Source organism: Nilaparvata lugens, chromosome 9 (assembly GCF_014356525.2).
Source record: "Nilaparvata lugens isolate BPH chromosome 9, ASM1435652v1, whole genome shotgun sequence".
Lineage (NCBI taxonomy): Eukaryota > Metazoa > Arthropoda > Insecta > Hemiptera > Delphacidae > Nilaparvata > Nilaparvata lugens.
The window spans coordinates 39,130,498-39,147,720 of NC_052512.1; the positions used below are offsets into that span (position 1 = coordinate 39,130,498).

At 36.2% G+C, this 17,223-nt stretch overlaps 1 protein-coding gene across 11 annotated transcripts in view; it reads left to right on the top strand.

Annotated features, from left to right (window-relative positions):
• Nucleotides 1-15,362, top strand: part of LOC111063658 (fibroblast growth factor receptor-like 1) — a 369,331-nt gene extending 353,969 nt beyond the window's left edge. For 7 of the 11 annotated variants that reach the window (XM_039435842.1, XM_039435843.1, XM_039435841.1 and 4 more), the window contains 2 exons: nt 11,270-11,569; nt 15,105-15,362. In XM_039435842.1, the coding sequence (XP_039291776.1) occupies nt 11,270-11,569; nt 15,105-15,217 (413 nt within the window). In that variant the 3' untranslated portion in view covers nt 15,218-15,362. The remainder of the gene's footprint in view (nt 1-11,269; nt 11,570-15,104) is intronic. The other 4 variants (XM_039435851.1, XM_039435850.1, XM_039435848.1 and 1 more) reach the window with 1 other exon arrangement.
• Nucleotides 15,363-17,223: the final 1,861 nt, after the last annotated feature.

Below are 17,223 nucleotides of genomic sequence, written 5' to 3' on the forward strand. Positions count from 1 at the left end.
GAATAAAGTACTCAATCAATCAATCAGAATCACCACAATTTGGTCCATTTAACAATGATTTCAAAGCAGTTTTTGAATTTCCCTTTTCGATTTTTTTTATTCAACTGGAATTCTTCTTAACTGATATTTTTCAAGAGAGAAAAGTGATTGATCTAAGAGACAGGATCACACATACTTTATTAGTTGAGTTCCACATCATCTCTCTCCCTAGCGAAGAAGAATATGAAGAAGAAGAAGAAGAAGAAGAAGACAGGAGTAGAAGATGAAGAAGAAGAAGAAGAAGATGAAGAAGAAGAAGAAGAAGAAGAAGAAGAAGAAGAAGAAGAAGAAGAAGAAGACGAAGAAGAAGAAGAAGATGATGATGATGATGATGATGATGACGATGATGATGATGATGATGATGATGATGATGGATGATGTGATGATGATGATGATGATGATGATGATGATGATGATGATGATGATCATCATCATCATCATCATCATCATCATCATCATCATGGAGAAGAAGAAGAAAAAGTAAAAGAAGACGAAGATGACGATGAAGATGGTGATGAAGAAGAAGAAGAAGAAGAAGAAAAAGAGGATGATGTTAATGATGATGATGATGATGATCATGAAGAAGAAGAAGAAGAAGAAGAAGAAGAAGAAGAAGAAGAAGAAGAAGAAGAAGAAAAAGAAGACGAAGATGACGATGAAGATTGAGATTAAGAAGGAGAAGAACAAGAAGAAGAAGAAGAAGAAGAAGAAGAAGAAGAGAAGAAGAAGAAGAAGAAGAAGAAGAAGGAGAAGAAAAAAGGGAAGAAGGAAAAATGAGAAAGAGGAGAAGAACGAGTAGGAAAATGAGAGAAACAAGAAGAAAAAAGAGAAGAAGAAAACCTTGACATAGATGGGGAAATATCAGAGTCTTGGATGATCTTCACTGGTTCAGCAATTTGATGACAGCTCTGCTAATTCTATAGTGAGGTCCAAACATTCAAACATTCAAACATTCAAACATTCAAACATTCAAACATTCAAACATTCAAACATTCAAACATTCAAACATTCAAACATTCAAACATTCAAACATTCAAACATTTAAACATTCAAAAATTCAAACTTTCAAACATTCAAACATTCAAACATTCAAACATTCAAACATTCAAACCTTCCCGTCCATGTGACGTAAGATACTATTAATGGACAGAACAGGGAAATATGCGCGATAGATTTGATGTAGAAGATAAGTGGTTATGGAAGAGCAAATGGACTGACGTCACAACATCGACACCGGGTGGTACAAAAATGATGTGACCTGGTGGGAAAAGATGTAAGGGTGAAAAGTGAATGCATCTCTTTCAATCTGCAAGCAAATTTATTCACAGACAGCTCTGCATGTGACCATATTAATAATACAAGAAGACGAAGAAGAAGAGGGAGAAGAGGAGGTCGAATAGGAGGAAGAAGGTGGAGAAGAAGAGGAGAAGAAGAAGAGGAAGAACTTAATGTTATGGAGACTACCAGCCCTGGCTATTTACTAGGCTGTCTTTCTCTCAGAGTGACACTATCATTCATACTCTCTCACTCTTCTCTACTTCTTCCTCTTCTTCTTTCTCTTCTTATTCTTCTTCTCCTTCTTGTTCTTCTTCTTCTTCTTCATCTTCTTCTTCTTTTTCTTTCCCTGAAGAATGGTATCAATCGGAAGATAATGAATGTTGATCAAACTTTATAAAAATTGATTTTTCGCCACACTGCACAGAAAGCAGCTGTTTTCCAGTCCCTACGTAGATCTGGAAGACCTTGTCGGCAGACGACTCTCATCTGACGTTAGAAAAGGGTTTCTTTTCCGGTCTAGGCCAGAAAGTAGTCTTTTTCCAGCCACTCATGGAAGTCCGTAGTTAATAAGTCATCCGCTAGATCGGGCGAGTGTCCACTTTCTTCATCAGCTGAAGTCGCCGAGATTTCAGTTCGAGTTTCGAATCAAACCAATTCAGCATTCGCTTTCCAACCAGTTTTATTCAATTATTTATTGTTGATTAGCGCATTCAAAATTTTTAAAAATGCTTGAAGATGACGACGCCCATGATATTCCAAGTGAAATTTTAAAAGAATCCGAAATCCTGACTGCCACTTTTACCACTAAAATCAACAGATAGGTACGATAACTTAACGAGTATTCTTTATTTATTTTGTCAGCAATACCTGTAGTGTGATGAGAAATATCGTTCACACCACGGGCAAAAATGTTTTTCCGGCTCTCAATCTTTTGCAGTCCTTGGCCTATGGCCTCGAACTTGTAAACCGATTTCAAGCCGGAAAAATATAATTTTCTGCTCTAGGTGCGAAATATACTATTTCGGACTCAGGGGACCTTGAAACGTATAGAAATTTAGAAATTGGGGTACCTTTTCGGGAAGCAATACTTTCCTTACCCATGGTAATAGGGCAAGCGAAGCTCAGTGCCCCAATATTAATATATTTAACTATCAGAACTACATTATAAAATTGCAGGCACCAAGTGTCTGGACTGAAGAGATAGCAGGATTGATCTCGTCAGCTGATTCATTGAAGAAAAAAAACAGAATGAATCTATATATATATATATATATCTATATATATATATATAATCTATATATATATAGATATATATATATATATATATATATATATATATATATAGATATATATAAAAGCGAAATGGCACTCACTCACTGACTGACTGACTCACTCACTCACTCGCAGAACTAAAAATCTACTGGACCAAAAACGTTCAAATTTGGTAGGTATGTTCAGTTGGCCCTTTAGAGGCGCACTAAGAAATCTTTTGGCAATATTTTAACTCTAAGGGTGGTTTGTAAGGGTTCAATGTTCGTCTTTTAGCATGTATATTCTTCTTATTCTCTTAATTATAATTGAAAAAAGGCCATACCATATGTTAATATAGAACTTTAATCTAGAGAGAGTACCTCTTCGAAACAGTTCTTAACTGGTAACTAAATTAATAATTTTGTCAGGTTGGCACTAAGTTGAGCTAACTTTGTTAGGTTGGCACCAAGTTGAAGATTGAAATGCATTAATCGCGGACAAATTGATTGGGCACTGCTACTTCAATCAGAGCTATTCCTGGGAATATTATATTACTATAGTGAGGTCCACATAATAATGACAGTATTTGATCAACTTTGGTGTTGCTATCCTTGTCTATTATTCGACAAAGCAGGTAGTACTATCCTTTTCTTGCTCCACAACGATGCCAAATCTGCTTTTGACAATGTAGAAAGATAATTAATCAAGGCAGAGAATCAGCATCGCTGTTCTCCCATCTCAATCCACTGTCATTATATCGTGGATCTCACTATAGCCGTCAGGCTCACTTAGCTCGCCATATCCGTTTAGCCAGACGTTTAGTCTGGACCCCCGACTGGATCGTCTTAACATATTATGATAAAAATGCTCAAATGAAAAATGCAGGCGAGCGAAGCGAGCCTGCTGATCTCATTCTTGGACAATCCAGTCGAGGGTCCAGGGGCGGAGCCCCTTGGCTAGACGGATATGGCAAGCGAAGCGAGCCTGACGGCTAGTAAAATTATAATGGAAATTTTCATAGCGGCAAGGAAAGTTGTGTGAGTGCGCCACACCAGATTTTTCTCATTCACTCTCTCTCTCTATCTGCAAGCTAGTTCCACTCTCCATCTCTTTCAGAATCCCATCTAATGCTGATCTCTGCTATCTGTCCTGCTGTGAAGAGAGCTATTTTTCTCTCCGGCCGCATTTTTATTATTCCCTCGTTCTGGGAGACCACAGACAGATTCTCAAAACAGATTGCCAACCACACACACATCTCTCTACACAACAAACAACAGCCTGCTTGATTACACTTGACAATTTTTTTTTGAAACTCGCCGACGTTTCTTTCTGGAATTTTTATTATTATGATTAGGGGAAACGGAAAGAGATGGTGGAGACAGAGGGAAATGAGAATAAATATGGTGATCGAGTTGGGAAGGAGGATGATGATGAGGATGAGGAGGAGGAGGAGGATGAGGAGGATGTGGAGGAGAAGGAGAGGATGGAGAGGGAAGTGGTTGAGGAGGATGAGGAGGAGGAGAAAAAGAAGAAGAAAAATAAAATAAAGAAGAAGAAGAGGAGGAAGATGAAGTGATGAAAAAGAAGAGGAAAAAGAAGAGAGAAACTAGAAGAATTCTTTATCATGATTCTTCTTCTTCTCCTTCTTCTTCTCCTCCCTCCTCTCCTTCTTCCTCTTCATCATCATATTCTTCTTCTTCTCCTTCTCCTCCTTCTCATCATTTTCCATCTCCTTCGACTCCTTTACCACCTCCTCCTTCACCTCCTCCTCTACCTCCTTCTCCTCCTTCTCCACCTTCTCCTCCTTCTCCTCCTTCTTCTTCTTCTTCTCTTTCTCCTTCTTCTTCCACTTTTTCTTCCTCTCCTTCTTCTTCTCCTTCTTCTTCCTCTTCTTCTTCTTCTTCTTCTTCTTCTTCTTCTTCTTCTTCTTCTTCTTCTTCTTCTTCTTCTTCTTCTTCTTCTTCTTCTTCTTCTTCTTCTTCCTCTTCTTCTTCTTCTTCTCCATCACTTCTTCTTCTTTTCTCTCCTTCTTTTTCTCTTCTTCTTCTTCTTCCCTTTCTTCTTCTTCATGTCATTCTTTTACCACAGACAGATTCTCAAAACAGATTGCCAACCACTAATCACCACATCCAATTTTTTTTTTCAAACACACTGACAGTTCTTCCTGGAATTATTATGAGGAAGAAGAGGTGCAGTAGAAGTAGGAGAAGATGATGGATATTATGATTGTGGAGGAGGAGGAGTAGAAGAGAAGAAGGAGAGGGGAAGAAGATCAAGAGAAGAGTGAAGGGAGAGGAGAAGAGGTGAAGAGGAAGAGAAGCGACGGATGAGCAAGAGGAGAAGGGGAAGGAGTAAAAGTAGGAGGAGGAGGAGGAGTAGAATGGGTGGAGGAGTAGAATGGGTGGAGGAGTAGAATGGGAGGAGGAGTGAGAGGAGGAGGAGGAGGAGGAGAAGGAGGAGAAGGAGGAGAAGGAGGAGAAGGAGGAGAAGGAGGAGAAGGAGGAGAAGGACGAGAAGGAGGAGAAGGAGGAGAAGGAGGAGAAGGAGGAGAAGGAGGAGAAGGAGGAGAAGGAGGAGAAGTTGGAGAAGGAGGAGAAGGAGGAGAAGGAGGAGAAGGGGGAGAAGGAGGAGAAGGTGGTGAAGGAGGAGAAGGAGGTAGAGGAGGTGGTGAAGGAGGAGGTGGTAAAGGAGTCGAAGGAGATGGAAAATGATGAGAAGGAGGAGGAGGAGGAGAAGGAGGAGAAGGTGGAGAAGGAGGAGAAGGAGGTAGAGGAGGAGGTGAAGGAGGAGGTGGTAAAGGAGTCGAAGGAGATGGAAAATGATGAGAAGGAGGAGGAGGAGACTGAAGTTGATGGGATGTCTGATGAGAAGAGAGAGAGAGAAACAAAAGAAGAAGAAGAAAGATGGATGAGAACGAGAATAACGATAACTGGAAGGAGGAAGAGAACGAGGTTAAAAAAGACGCATACAAGAGAGGAGGAGGAGCAGGAGAAGGAGGAGGAGAAGGTTGATGATGTAGAGGAGAAATTGAGAGATCGTTCCACCTGATGAGAAATGAGATGATCCTGCCTGATTATGCAGATTAGGAGAATGAGTGAGGAGATGGAAGAGATATGCATAAGAAAGGAAATGTGACGCTGATTAGGAAAGAAGTGTATTTCAAATAAGAAAGTTTCCATGTCTCCGATTTCAGTCCGCCCAAAAAATTCCACTAAAAACAACCAACAAAAAATTGATTGCGTTTCTACGTCTCTACGGAAAATACGAAGAAGGATCGCATTCTACCTGGCTGAAGGTACAGGATATATTCTTATCTCCCAATCAACGGAATGACTTGAAATTTGTAACTTAAGGTCCTTATACACTATAAGGATCTGACACTAACAGTTTCAATCAAATGCGATTCAAGATTGCGGCTAAAATGATGCCAAAAACAGGGGTTTTGTGATTTTCTCAAAAACGGCTCCAAGGATTCTGATCGAAATTTATATATAGAATAGTCATTGATAAGCTCTATCAACTTCTTAGTTCTTTTAACTGCAAAAAATGTTTTTTTTCCTGTAAAACTTGAAAATTTTCAACCTTCTTTAACCTCATAATTGTTCCAGCAATCAGATTCTCAACTTAAATTAAGTGTAACGCTAGTTTGCCTCCATGGTGCACATTGGGTGACGCTAAATGGACTAGCAAATAATGGCGTCAGACAAACTTATGCTCTCCTGACCGAAAACTACACAACATCTCAAAGAATTTGGAAATATACAGTGAATATCTAGGCATTTGAGACTCTCTCTCTCTATATATATATATATATATATATATATATATATATAAAAGCGAAATAGCAATCACTCACTGACTGACTGACTGACTCACTCGCAGAACTAAAAATCTACCGGACCAAAAATGTTCAAATTTGCAAATTTGGTAGGTATGTTCAGTTGGCCCTTTAGAGGCGCACTAAGAAATCTTTTGGAAATATTCAAACTCTAAGGGTGGTTTTCAAGGGTTTAAAGTTCGTCTTTTAGCATGTATGTTCTTCTTATACTCTTAATTTATAATTGAAAAATGATGATACCATATGTTAATATAGAACTATAATCTAGAGAGAGTACCTCTTCGAAACAGTTGTTCACTGGTAACTAAATTAAAAATCTGGTGTGGTAAACTCACACAACTTTCCTTGCCCATATTTGAAACTACGATCAGACTTCTGTATATGTGTATATATAATTGTTTTCAAAGTACTTTTCCTTTGAGTGAATAATTGTGAAATTCGATTATTTTTTTAGTCGTTCTTTTTTTAAAGTCGTCAAAACAGCTGTTCTACAGAGAAATATCTCGACTATGTGTTATTTTTATGAACTGCGCTACCTACCTACCTCATGCACGAGAAGGAGGTTACTAAGTCCATTTCCCAAGGATGGGATGAACCCCCCATTGGTTTCCCAGAAAGGAGACTCATGCCAGTTGATAGAGCTGATAAATAACTAACTATAGAGTATGAATTTGAAAAAAATCGGTCAAGTTATTTTTGAGAAAATCGTGAAAAACATGGTTTTTTAGTAATTATCCGCCATTTTTCTCGAGAATATTACGGAGCTCCTGCAATTTTCCCAGGAAAAAACTTATGTCAGTTGATAGGGCTCATAAATAGCTATCCATGGTATAAATTTGAAGGAAATCGTTGAAGCCGTTTTCGAGAAAACCGTGAAAAACATGGGTTTTTAGTCATTATCCGTCATTTTTCTCGAGAATATTACAGAGCTCCCGAAATTTTCCCAGAAATGAGACTCATGTCAGTTGATAGGACTTATGAATAGCTATTCATGGTATAAATTTGAAGGGAATCGTTAGAGCCGTTTTCGAGAAAACCGTGAAAAACATGGATTTTTAGTCATTATCCGCCATTTTTCTCAAGAATATTACAGAGCTCCTGAAATTTTCCCAGAAATGAGACTCATGTCAGTTGATAGGGCTTATAAATAGCTATCCATGGTATAAATTTGAAGGAAATCGTTAGAGCCGTTTTCGAGAAAAACGTGAAAAACATGGTTTTTCAGTAATTATCCGCCATTTTTCCCGCCATCTTAAATTGGATTTTATTGAATTTCTTATTATCGGATCCTCATTGTATAAGGACCTTAAGTTTAAAATTTCAACTCAATCGGTTAATTAGGAATGGAGTTATCGTGTTCACAGACATACACACATACACACATACACACATACACACATACACACACACACACACATACACACACACACACACATACACACACATACACACATACACACATACACACACACACACACATACACACACACACACATACACACACACACAGACCAACACCCAAAAATCATTTTTTTGGACTCAGGGGACCTTGAAACGTATAGAATACATGAAATTAGGGTACCTTAATTTTTTTTGGAAAGCAATACTTTCCTTACCTATGGTAATAGGGCAAGGAAAGTAATAATTTTGTCAGGTTGGCATTGATTAAGTTGAGTTGACTTTGTTAGGTTGGCACCAAGTTGAAGATTGAAATGCATTTAACGCGGAAAAATTGATTGGGCACTGCTTCTTCAATCAGAACTATTCCTGGGAATACTATATTACTAGACGTCAGGCTCGCTTCGCTCGCCATATCCGTTTAGCCAGACGTTTAGTCTGGACCCCCGACTGGATCGTCCTAACATATGATAAAAATGCTCAAATGAAAAATGCAGGCGAGCGAAGCGAGCTGTTCAGTGATGCTGATCTCATTCTTGGACGATCCAGTCGGGGTCCAGGGGGCGGAGCCCCCTGGCTAGACAAATATGGCAGGCGAAGCGAGCCTGACGGCTAGTTAGTTATATATTTGTTGTGTATCTGCCATACGCTGAATAAATGAATCTATCAACTGCTACAAGCTTCATATCTGTGAAAATATCAGGAGCTCCAACCCACCTATGCAAAGTTTGAGATCTTAGATTTCAAATTAACAGGCTTCAGATTTAATTTAAACGTAAAATATTGAGTGGAAAAGATTGAACATGGAAATCTCTTCAATAATTAATGTTCAGTAAAATTTTCACCTGATATTGGAAATAAGCTCGAAATTCGAGAAAATGTGTTTATTCAAATTGGATGTTGTAAAAAGTACAACACGCGACTACCGGAAGGTTAATGAGAGGCAGCTATTGATTCCGTTGTATACCTATAGTGATGTCCACGTTATGATGACAGTATTTGATTGACATTAGTGTTGCTATCTTTGTCTATTATTCGACAAAGCGGATAGCGCTATCTCTTCCTCGCTTTGCTCTGTTGCCAGATCGTCTTTTGAAAATGCAGAATTAATTGACCGAACGTAGTGAGGTCCATGTTTCAACTCGATTTTCTTTTGTCTGTCTGTATGTAACGCGATTACGGCCAAACGATAGAATTCTATGAGATTTGGCAGAAATAATCCTTATTTGACTGCGCGTTGATGTATACACAAGGTTTTTCGAAATGTTGCATTTTAAGGATAATATGAAAAGAAGAGGAATACCTTCATACTCTGATATCACTATATATAAATATCGAGGACCGAGCTTCGCTCTGGAGTACAAAAGCATAAAACATTTATTACGAGAGAAGAAATTAAAATAACATTCATACAGAAATGTTCTATCTAATCACAGTGAATTGAGATTAATTCCCAGACGAATACAAAAATTTTCCTCAAAAAGGCCCAGTTGCACAAAAGCCGGTTGAAATTTAATCCTGATTAACTTCACGTGAACCAAATCAGAGAAGACCATTTCAAAAAGATGGATCTACTGGAATTAATCAGGATTGAAAATAACCCGGCTTTTTTGCAAACGGCACTAAGTACCTGATTGAATGATTACATAAGTTCAACAGCTGAGTCATAATTTCGACACAGTCCCACAAACATGAACTCGCTCACTCACTTCCATCACCAACAGACGACGAAATAATTATTATCAGCTGTTTTCCCAAGGATGAATAATAATTATCCTTGTAATGTCCCTCAGCGAGTTCTCCCAGGGATGAAACCTAGTGCAATCGAAACTTTATATTATGAACTAACTATGTATTGAATTTTGTGAGAATCGTTAGAGCGGTTTTCGAGATCTGGTGGAATACAAACATATGAGCATCAAACATCTAAACATCTGAACCTCTTAACATCTAAACATTTAAACATCCAAACATCTAAACATAAAAACATAAATTGCTCGTTCAATAATATAGGATATCATCTACTTCGAAGATAATATAATTATGATCAATTAGACTATAGAATTATTCATAATCAATCAGCTGACAAGTGGATTATTCATTGAATGCATTACACAGATGTCTGGCCGTGTCTATTTATATCTATGAGGTAGGGTTTCAATATTTTTATGATGCGTGCCCATCAGTATCATTATTCTCAAATTTGAAAAACAAATTTAATAGGTGATTGAAAATATAATAAAAAATGATAAAATGCACTAAATAATACGGAAGAAATATTCATGATTGAAAAAAAATTAATTTTAAAATAGTTGAGAAATTTTTTTATCAGATGGAAAGATTATCACGATACTGGATAAATTATTATCATATGGGATAGAAATTCAAACGTGAACAAACTGAGTTTATTAGATAAGTGAGTTTTTGATCTTGGAGAAAATGAATAACAGTTGTTGAGGGTAAACTATGATTCAATAGAATCAACTAGAACATGTGACATCGGATACTTGTGGATGAGAAAACTGCGTGAGGTCCACTGTTCACAGAACTACTATAGTGAGGTCCATGTTATAATGGCAGTGTACAATTGACAATACTGTTGCTGTCCTTTCCTATCATACAACAAAACAGATAGCGCTATCTCTCTCTAGCTTTGCAATGTTGTCAGTTTGCCAGAATATTTTATTTTTACTTTTGACAGTGACTGTACAAAAGTAAACAATTCTTTATCAGTCGCCATTTTTTTTCTTCATTCTATCGAAATACTTGAGTACACATTCAAGTCGCATAATTGATTTAAAATGTATTTTTGAAACAATTAAATAATTTTTAGACATTACCATATGAGAAACACAAATTAAAATACCTGAAATGACATTTTAAAAGTTGATTACTGACCATCCTAGACTTCATCCATGCTTCAGTTAGCCTACACGTATATGCTAGACCTACTCGTACCGGTATAAATAATATTGAAAGGTTATTTTAATATTATTTTTCCATTGAAATTACCTATTTTAAAAAGGATTTCTATTTTTCTATTATTTTTTGAAAGAAATATTGTAATAGAATATCTACCAAATTACTTAATTTCTGTTGTTTTGAAATTCAGATTGTTGTGTCACAGCTTTTTAAATTAGCCGCTATTTCAGGTTTGTATAAGAAAAATCTGATCTTAGTTATGAAAGCAAATTTTCAAATCAAATTATGGAAAAACAATTTCCTTTAATTAATTTGACATTAAATTGATTATGATGTGATCAAGGAAATGATAATTATTATTAGATCAAAATTTAATGGGATGAAGTGAGTAACTGCTGTGTACACTCAGTGGCAAAATGGAGAGACTTGGCAACGTTTATCTCCCATCTTTCTGCACTGCCATTATAACGTGAACCTCACTATAGTAACATGAACTTAAGCTATAACACAGAAATTGATAGATTGATTTATGAATTGTTGCAGCAGTGGGCCAAGCGTCCATAGCGGGTGCGCCGGAGGTGTTCGTGAAACGAGGCAGCACCATCTCGCTGTTGTGCACCGTCAGCACCAATCAGCGCACAGGTGCAGTCACGTGGTACCAGGGTTCGAGTCTGATAGACTTCGACGCACCACGCGGGGGCATCGCCCTGGAGACGGAGCGTACAGACGCAGGGACCACCAGCAAACTGCTGGTGACCCGTGCCGAAATGGCTGACTCTGGCAACTACACTTGTCTGCCCGCGCATGCGCGGCCCGCGTCTGTCTACGTTCACGTGCTCAATGGTGAGACATTTTTAATAAAATAAATAAATATTGAATTTTATTTCCATCAATATACAAACAAGCAATCTAATCATAAAGTGCTATCTAGTTTATTCTTTTGCTGGTGATGCCATATATAATACGTAAATCATATATACATACGTAAAGGGATATTTATGATTTTGTATTATTATTTTCTTATTTTTAAGTTAACACTTGTATTTTGTTTGAATTTATTGTTCATCATATTTGATTTGCTCTTTATTTGTGATTGTTTTTTTAAATGGCGAATAAGTAAATCAATAAAAATCTGGTGTGGCGCACTCACACAACTTTCCTTGCCGTTATGAAAATTGATTACCTGACACTAGTGTTCACGCGCATTTCAAGATTACTATTCTAAGATCTAAGCCAGCTGGTGACAGGACTATTAACGCTGGAGACACACGAGGTCTGCTATCTCTTGATAGTGAATGATTTAATAGAATCAACAGTTGCCAACAGTTTGTAATTGAATAATCACATTTTTTCGAATTTCGAGCTTATTCTAAATTTTAAGGGAAAATGTTACTTAACATTAATTGAAGAGATTTTTTATGCTCAATCTTTTTCACTTGAAATTTTTTGTTTAAATTGTATCTGAAGACTGATAATTGGGAATTTAAAATCACAGATGGGGCGGAGCTCCTGAATTTTTCGCAGATATGTGACTTGTGGCAATTGATAGAGCTTATCAATGAATATTTTAGGTATAACTTCGATCAAAATCGTTGGAGCCGTTTTCGAGAAAATCTCGAAAAACCTTGTTTTTGACAACATTTTCGCCATTTTAGCCGTTATATTGAATTGCATTTGATTGGAATTTTTTCGTGTCGGATACTTCTAGTGTAATGACCTTAAGTTCCAAATTTCAAGTCATTCCGTTGATTGGGAGACGAGATATCGTGTACACGGACGCACATACACTCATACACACACACATATACAGACCAATACCCAAAAACCATTTTTTTGGACTCAGGGAACCTTGAAACGTATAGAAATTTAGAAATTGGGGTACCTTAATTTTTTTGTAAAGCTATACTTTCCTTACTTATGGTAATAGGGCAAGGAAAGTAAAATATACATAATATTCAAAAATATAGTATATATGTAATTTACTACAAAATATCGGGGCACCGAGCTTCGCTCGTTATTTGTTTGTTCGATAAACAGAACTCAATTCCTTAAAATGATTGGGGAAAGACTAACAGGCACAGCCCAAAACTTCTTCCCCAAATCTTGATCCATATAGTATAAATATTCCAAAAAGTAGGTTATGTTCCATACACTTGAATTCCGGTCAAATTTTCAGTCCAAATATTTGAAAACGTAAAAGTTCTAATTTCGATTGTTTACATAACAATTTGAATAACATTATATCACTCACTAATCACTTAGAACTGTAAAATAATGATTAACTTTGAATATTATGATATATACCATCTCATGTCAACAAATCAGATTATTTTGATTGAGTCAATTAAAATTTATAGATTTCTCGCGAAATACGGTAAGCTAATTGATTACACAGCTGATCTCCCACACAGGCACACGCATCTTCTGTTATCGACAGACGACGAAATCATCATCTGTTTCTCCAAGAAAGAATGATCCTCTCCATGTCCTTCAGCGAGTTTTTCCCAGGGATGAGACCTAGTGCAATAGAATTATCATATCATAAACCTAATATGTACCAAATTTCGTGAAAATCTTTAGAGCCGTTTTCGAGATTCGCTGAACATAAATAAACAGATAAACAAATATAAAAATAACCAGATATTATAAAAATATAAACAGACATACAGAAATTGTTCGCTTAATATAATAGGATATAATTAAAAAAATTGCATTTTTTCGGAAATTAACCTAATCAACTATGAGAAACCCATATTTTAGAGGAGGTATAGTAGTAATACATTAAATTGAGAGTTGGGGTGCTATAGTGAGGTCCACGTTATAATGACAGTATTTGATCAACTTTGGTTTTGCTATCCTTGTCTATCATTCAACGAAGCCTTTTCTAGGTCCACAACGATGACAATTATGTTTTTGTCAGTGTAAAAATATAATTAATTAAATGCAGAGAATCGGCATCGCTATTCTTCTATCTCTATCCACTGCCATTATAACGTGGACCTCACTATAGGTAAGTGAGCTCGAACATTGTTCAAAATAATAATAATAATGAACATTTTATTTCCATTAATAAACAAACAAGCAATCTAATCAATAAAATCTACATAATATTGAAAAATATATTATATGAAATTTACTACGAATATATATAGATTGCATTTTTTTTCGGAAATTATCCTACTCAACTTTGGGGAACCTATGTACTAGATCAGGTGTAGTAGTAATACATTAAATTAAGGCTCAACTCACACTTACGCGACTCAGGTCGAGAAGAGACTCGACTCCAGTCGAGAGCATGACTGTGTTTCCAAAAGATGACATTCAGACCAGTCGATTCTAGACTCCGTGACGTCACCATTTGGGGCCTGCGATCTATCATCCAAAAAATTTTCCCTAGCAAAAAAATCCCACAAACTTGCTGATTGATTAATTCTTTTTACTTTCCTTGCCCTATTGCAATAGGTAAGGAAAGTATTGCTTTCCCAAAAACATTAAGGTACCCTAATTTCTAAATTTCTATACGTTTCAAGGTCCCCTGAGTCCAAAAAAGTGGTTTTTGGGTATTGGTCTGTATGTGTATGTGTGTGTGTGTGTGTGTGTGTGTGTGTGTATGAGTGTATGTGGGTCTGTGTACACGATATCTCATCTCCCAATAAACGAATTGACTTCAAAATTGGAACTTAAGGTCCTTACACTATAAGGATCCGACACGAAGAATTTAGATCAAATGCGATTCAAGATGGCGGCTAAAATCGCGAAAATGTTGTCGAAAACAGGGTTTTTGCGATTTTCTCGAAAATGGCTTCAACGATTTTGATCAAATTTATACCTAAAATAGTCATTGATAAGCTATATCAACTGCCACAAGTCCCATATCTGTAAAAATTTCAGGAGCTCCGCCCCATCTATGCAAAGTTTGATTTTAGATTTCCTACTATCAGGCTATCAGGTCTCAGATATAATTTAAACAAAATTTTTCTAGTGGAAACGATTGAGCATGGACATCTCTTCAATAAATGTTAAGTAACATTTTCACCTAAAATTGAAAATAAGCTTGAAATTTGATAAAATGTAATTATTCAATTGCAAACGCAAACTGTTGGCAACTGTTGATTCTATTAAATCATTCACTATGAAGAGATAGCAGATCTCGTGTCTATCCAGCGTTAATTGACCTGTCAATAGCTGGCTCAGATATTTGACTTGAGATGCGCGTTTACACTAGCGTCAGGCGATCAATTTAAATAACAGCAAGGAAAGTTTTGTGAGTGCGCCACACCAGATTTTTAAAGTTGTTGTAGAACAGACGGACAACGACTTTGGTATTGAGTGAGTCAAAAGTGAGAACTCGCTAACGCTCGTTCAATTATTGTTTCAGGGGAACATCCGGCAGCGATGCAGCATGGTGAACACGCATCTGCCTCATCCAAATTGGTGGCATGGTCTATCACCCTGCTGTCAGCCATTGGCGCAATAACCGACCTGTTATGACAGCTCTATTCCATGGTCTCCCAAGTCTTTCTATTTTGCCTGTTCATTTCCAGAAAAATATCTTCCTTAATTAATTCTCCATAAACTATTAGCATTTTGTTAATACTTTGTATACATTTCGAGTGAATAAAGTTTGATTTGAATTTATTTTTCGAATAAGAAGTATTGACTTCAATCCGCCATCAATGAATCAGTATGTATTTGTTCAGTTTTTTTTAAATCACCTCCGAAGGATTGAAGTTATTGAAGTTAATCTCTCAAGCCTTTCTATTTGCCTGTTCATTTCCAGAAAATTATCTTCCTTGATTAATTCTTTTTCAACTATCACCATCTTGTTAATATTTTGTATACATTTCGAGTGAATAAATTTTGATTTGATTTGATTTTTTTCGAATGGGAAGTATTGACCTCATTCCGACATTTTTTAATGAATCTGTATGTATTGGTTCAGTTTTTTTTTTCAAATCACCTCCGAAGCATTGAAATTATTCTGACAGTTTTTAATGGATCTGTATGTATTTAAGGCTGTGCAAAGGCTGAAAATAAACTTTTTCTACAACTGCGTGTGAAAAAGAATTAACATACTCAATTCTCCTCGTAAAACAGCTTATTTCTGAGGAGAATCTACTTTTTTGCTCGCTAACCATTCGCGCATGTGCAGTAGATTTTACTTTACGCCCGGTAATCATTCGCGCATGCGCTGAAGAGTTTCTTTACGCTCGCTAATCAGCCTGATGGTAAGCAGCTCGCCAAAAGGTCAGATCTTAACCTAAAAAGTCGGTAATTATAACTCCGCCGGTATAAGTAATTTAACAGGTTTGGGCAGTTGTAGAAAAAATGTTGTATGTAATTCGCGCGTGATGCTTCTTTATCGCTCTTGCAAAATTATCACACTCCACTTCGCGTCGCGTGATAACTGTTTTGCACGAGCGATAAAGTCGCGCATTACACTCTTAATACATAAATAACTATTCTACTCCTGATATTTTTCATAGTTTTTCGATTAGTATATTATCATAGAGAAACAATAGCATAAGTAGATATCCCATGGTCTATGTCGCAACTTTTACTGTTATCTCAAGCTGATAGTCCACGTATAGTAGTTCTTTCCTGTGAAGCTTTATGACGCTGGTAGTCTCTCATATTGTGCCGTTTATACACTCTTACCCGGTCAAAACAGTAATAATTGACAGTAATCGCCTTGAGATAACAGTAAAAGTTGTGACATAAAAACCCTATACCATGGGATATCTACTTACGCTATTGTTTCTCTATGATATCATGAAGCTATAAAAATGAAAAAGTTTTCTCAGGAAAAATTTTTTCTCCGATCATTACGTTCTGAGATATGAGCGCCCAAAGTTCAAACTTTTGGGACAGAACATTTCAAATTCGGTAGGAGAAAAAAATCCATGAGATTTGAAGTATAAATTCTTCATGGTATTGTTGATCTAGTAAAACAAAAATTTTCTGAAAATATCAATTTTCGAGAAAGTTATTCAATTTACTAAAAATAACTCAACTAAAAGCTATTTTTGGTTATTTTTAGTAAATTGAATAACTTTCTCGAAAATTGATATTTTCAGAAAATTTTTCTTTTATTTCATTTAGTTTGTTTTATTCATTTTATTAGTTTTGTTTCCTTTTTGAGTTATTTTTGGTCATTTTGAAGTAAATTGAATAACTTTCTCGAAAATTGATATTTTTTCAAAACATTTTTGTTTAATTGGATTAAAAATATAATGAAGAATTCATCCTCCATATCTCATGGATTCATCTCTTATCGAATTTGAAATGTTCTGTCCCAAAATTTTGAACTTTAGACGCTCATATCTCAAAAAGTAATGATAGAAAAAATTTTAATTTTTCAATTTACCAAAAGTTATTTTTGGTCATTTCAATCGAATTGAATAACTTTCTCAAAAATTGCTATTTTCAAGAAAATGTTGTTTTACTAGATCAACCTTGAAAAATGTATCCTCTGAATCTCATGGATTTATCTCTTA